The 4,821-nt window shown below is 34.8% G+C and overlaps 1 protein-coding gene across 1 annotated transcript; it reads right to left on the minus strand.

Moving 5' to 3' along the window:
* Window positions 1–2,536: 2,536 nt before the first annotated feature.
* Window positions 2,537–4,250, minus strand: LOC125062141. The gene has a single exon (XM_047667732.1). It carries the CDS (start codon window positions 4,126–4,128, stop codon window positions 3,070–3,072), a length of 1,059 nt encoding a protein of 352 aa, XP_047523688.1. The 5' UTR covers window positions 4,129–4,250; the 3' UTR covers window positions 2,537–3,069.
* Window positions 4,251–4,821: the final 571 nt, after the last annotated feature.

A 4,821-nucleotide genomic window follows, 5' to 3' on the forward strand; every position in this document is an offset into this window, starting at 1 on the left:
CAATGAACTGAACCATGAAGACTGGGGTTGGAAATTGATAAATAATACTTTGGAACCGATTCGAACTTTATTACCCCCTGCTCCAGAAAAACTTCTTAACACTATTTTTTGCAATTTCAAGAAAGGTTGTAGTGCCAAATGTGGCTGTAAAAAAGTAGGGTTGCAGTGTTCTCCAGCGTGTACCAATTGCCAAGGTGTCTCTTGCTCAAATGTTCAATTAAATACAAGAGAGGAAGATTCATGTGATTTTGATGAAGAGACAACTGATTCATCTTCATTTGAACAATTTCTAAGCGTTCATCAACAGGAAGGAGAAGAAGAAGAACAAGAAGAAATTGAAGAAAACATGATTGTTGAAGTTGAATATGAAGAGTATGAGTCAGATTAAAGTAATAAAAAAAAGTTAGAATGACAGTTAAACTCAGTAACCCATATCAATAATCTTCATAGTATTAAATAATTATTGTTCATGAAAATAACGTCATAAAGGTTCGTGGAATAGGCCTACCGGGGACACCACGTTAAAAAAAAAAAAAAAAATCGCGCCGAGTACACTACCTCACAGGTGGTGTGGAAATGTGTGCATATTATGTAGAACATGATTCTTAAGTGCCCTGTAAACGATCAAATTGTTTGTCAAATTTTACGTGTTTGTCAAATTATTTGATAGTGTACTGCTGTGTTTGACGCGTTTGTCAAACATTCTACGTGTTTGTCGTGTTTGATGAAAATCTGGATTGATGTCGAGTTTGAAACAAGATCTCACTCGTTATATTGACATCAAGGAGGACGCTACGCTCAGTGACAATATGAGTGTCAATATTACTAACAAAGAATTTATGTTGCATTTCATATCTGTTTATCCTGATTTTTTGTAAACCTATGTTATTTTGTATATCTTTTAGCAAGAAATAGGCTTTTTATTTTATTTATTAAATAAAACCGTATGGAGTATAGTCAGTAAATCTTCAAAAGTTTTATGGTCCATGCGCAGGAAGTTTGCGTAGTCTTCAGGTTCTGTACGCAATATTTCCCGTAGCAAATTGTCGTGGGTATATTTATCTCTTAATTTCAACCATTCTCGACTCCATCGTCTTCTTTTTTTTGTCTTGATACACAGTGCTAGAGTCAATGCCAAAAATGCGTCATCTGAATTACTCGCGCTCGGCACGGCGACGTCACGTCACGAAAGGAGAATCTACTAGAAATTTAACAAATTTGATAGATATTTGGTTTGATCGTCTAAGCTATTGTTTGATGAAAACGTGAAGTTTGACAAACAAGTTTGTCAAGCAAATTTGATCGTTTACAGGGCACTTTACAAGCGCAATATCTGGGAAATAGTGGGTCTTAGAGAAAAAATCATAGAGACCATTTTTATAGAGAATTTTAATCTACAACTTTGCTCTGAGGTACTTTTTCGATAAAACTTACCGTTTTCGAGAAAAATCCAAAAAACCTAAAATTTTGACCTCGGGCCCCGAATAAGTCCCTAATCTCACATGGGACTGATGGGGACTTTTGACACTTTATTCCTTGTGGTAAACCTAAGGTCTCTACGAAGATTTAGCTGTGTCGGAATTTTCTTTATTTGATCACTATTTTTATGTCTAAAATGACCGGACTACTGTACTGTTTTTACAAATAAGCTGCCTCGATCTATTTATCTGCATGTGTATGCGATATGATAAAAGTCCGTATTGGACTAGTTATGCTCGTGTTTTTATACGTGACGACAGCCACGCTAATTGGGTCCCTCGTTAAAGAAGGACCATAGTGGCCTAAGAGCCCGGGACGGCCAGACCTTCGTTATTTAATAAATGCTGAAAGTTCTTCTGTGCGCGTCCCCTATACAGGTAAGAACGACCAGGGACTATAGAGTTTTGGTAGTGGTTACTTGGGCAGATAACAGGTAGTAAAGGTGTATAAAATAGTACCTTAAATGCGTTAAAGTATAAAGCTTAATTTTTTTATATTTATTAGGAATAACTTTAGAAATCTCGTCATCCATTGCCAGACACTTATGATAGTTGCTACCCCCTGCCAGATACCCCTAAACTTTAATAAATTATCATTATGTATACTTCCGTTAGTTCGTTTCGCGCACAGAAGAACTTTCAGCTTTTATTAAATAACGAAGGTCTGGCCGTCCTGGGCTCTTGCTCTATAGGAACACCATTGCATATCAGGAAAAACGCAACATGGCTAGAGTCTGGCTAATGACAAAAGATAATTGAATTATTTGAAAACTTTCGGATGGCAACACAGAACGTCATTGAATTTCTTAGGTTAGTATGATTTATTGTCTTGATACTTCATGCAATTACTCATTTTAATTTCTATTATATATTTATTCAGAATAGCTAACAGGTATAATAGCCTAAACTTTGTTTTATTTGATAGAATATTATGTTTCTTTCGCAGGATTTGTTTTCCATGCAATGCTAGTCATTTTAAGTATCAATAGTAAAAGACTAAATACGTATAGTATTTAATTTCATAGAAATACAGTTACTATCAATGTAAAAAAATAAAATCAAGTATCAAGTAAATTTAATCCACAAAATATATCAAACTTTTAGGGATACCATACAATTTTTTTTTTTAATTTGCCGCGCTTTTTCGTTATCGTTTATTAGCCAGACTATGAGTTATTACCCAGACAAAGAGTTGCAGTCAAAGGAGGCTTTACCAATTCCTTCATGAAGACTCATGTAATTTGGCTCAAATATTCAAATATATCGTTTTTTTGTACTTTGCAAGAGATGCTAGCTCAAGAAATGGTGTCTAACATTACCTTGAAATTCATGACAAAAATAAATCCTCAGCGACGTGAACTTGCGATCGCATCAAGGAAAAAGTAATATCAAACCCTGTCTCTAGGACTGATGTAGTTTTTAATTTTTTAGTTGTCGTAATATAAAAATTAAATTTTTGCGTCTTAAGATTATACTCAAGAGTAAATCTTGGTATGAATTTGCTCAAATTGGGATGTTAAGAAAATGTGAGTTTTATATTTCTATACCGCTATTTTAATAAGAATATGATGAAATTTTACGTGTAAAAAAATTAAAATGAATTCATAGGTTGGGGTAAAATAGCTCCAATAGTCCTTTCTTGACGACTCAGGAATACATGTTTATACCCCTGTCCAAATATTCCGCAACTATCGTCTTTTATAGTATATCTACCTACGCCAGGCCAAACGACGACTCTTTTGTACCCAGGTGGTTTATCGTAGCTACTATTAAAGGCAAATTTGTTTTTTTTGTATACCTTAGTTTTATCTATGTTTAAATGAGCTGGTCCTGGCTCTTCCGGTCTTTTCACACACATCGATATATCAACAAGTGCATTTCGTCCTCTATAAGGAAGACTTCGGTTAGTTTTATTCATTGTACCAAAGTGTGATTTTTTGTACGTTTCCAAGCAACCTTTTAAGGCTAGCGGCCATGTCGCCGCTCCGCATCTTAGTGATGTATTGAAATGATTTTTTATTGTAGTACCATCTCGTTTTCCGGTAAAAAGGTCATAAGGCCCCCGTAGGGAAACAATTTTCTTTGACTTCTGCTCAATACTTTCTTTGTCAACGATGGTATAGCGATTTGGTGCCAAAGACCATTTTGGCAATGTATCCTTAAACCGACAAGGTTCTTCCCTCTCGAAGGACGGTTTATCAGAATGTGGGCCATACGGTGCTTTGAACGGCGTGGCGGTGTAATAAGTACCCGGAGGTGGTGTAAAAGTTTTACGTGATTTAAATCTAGAAGTTCTTCCGAAGCCTACATTTTTGCAAGCTGATTCGTACTTAGGATGTTCTTTTATTTCAGTCCAAGCGGGGCCTAATACACTATTTTGCCACTTTCTCTGATTTAAAATTTTTTGATTCCTGTATCCTAAATTACGTGCCCAATCTTCAAGTTCAGTTTTATATCGCCATGGGTCCTTGTCTACTTTTCTGAAACGGTTGACTCGAAATATTTCACTTATGAATTGAGGATGGTATAGGCAAGGATCACAGCCGTTTGATCTTTCCGTATATAGTCCACTTCGATCTAGACTAGGATGGACAGTAATTTTTCCAAACCTTTTTGAACTTGAACCAAAAGCTACTTTTTGAGTACACATGCTTGATTTTCGTTACGATAGTAATAACTATTCAAAATTATACGTTATAGTTTTGATGGTACATATAGGTGATAATTTTAAAATTTCTGTTGGCTGTGCTTTAGTGTAGGTACAATTATTGCATATGACAAAAGATGACATATGCATTATTTGACGAATGAATTTTTTAAAGTTTTGACGTGGTAAGGATTAAATAAACATCATGATATAATAACGCCTTGGAGATCATTTGCTTTTGTGGAATATAATCGTTCTTATTTTAAAACACTATCACTAAGCACAGGTTGGATTCATTTATAGTGCAGGATAAATAAAGAATATACATTCCTTCTTTGTTATAAAGAAATCACATTTAATAAATTTATAAAGGAACAAAAAGCAAAGGTAAAGTTTTCATACCTAATCGTCATAACATGATGGCACAATGAAAACAAATGTTTCAAACATCCTTGTGCCCGGCCCCTATCTAATCGTAACCGAGATCTAATGTATTCGATATAATTCTAAAAATTCTAAGATTCTAAGTCTCCTAAAAATACTCATACCCTTTTTCATTAAAATGTGTATTAGGAATTAGTGCGATTAGGAGCAAAACTCAACCTGATAAGTTGAACTATCAGGCTCAGTTGAAATGCGATTAATATCTTCAGTTGCGGACTGTATGTAGTAGGTTTATAAAAAATCGATGGCTAT

The sequence above is a fragment of the Pieris napi genome, chromosome Z, assembly GCF_905475465.1.
Source record: "Pieris napi chromosome Z, ilPieNapi1.2, whole genome shotgun sequence".
Lineage (NCBI taxonomy): Eukaryota > Metazoa > Arthropoda > Insecta > Lepidoptera > Pieridae > Pieris > Pieris napi.

Bases quoted from the DNA above. Each gene is read 5' to 3' on its own strand.
- LOC125062141 (XM_047667732.1), bottom strand. From the start codon at position 4,128: ATGTGTACTCAAAAAGTAGCTTTTGGTTCAAGTTCAAAAAGGTTTGGA.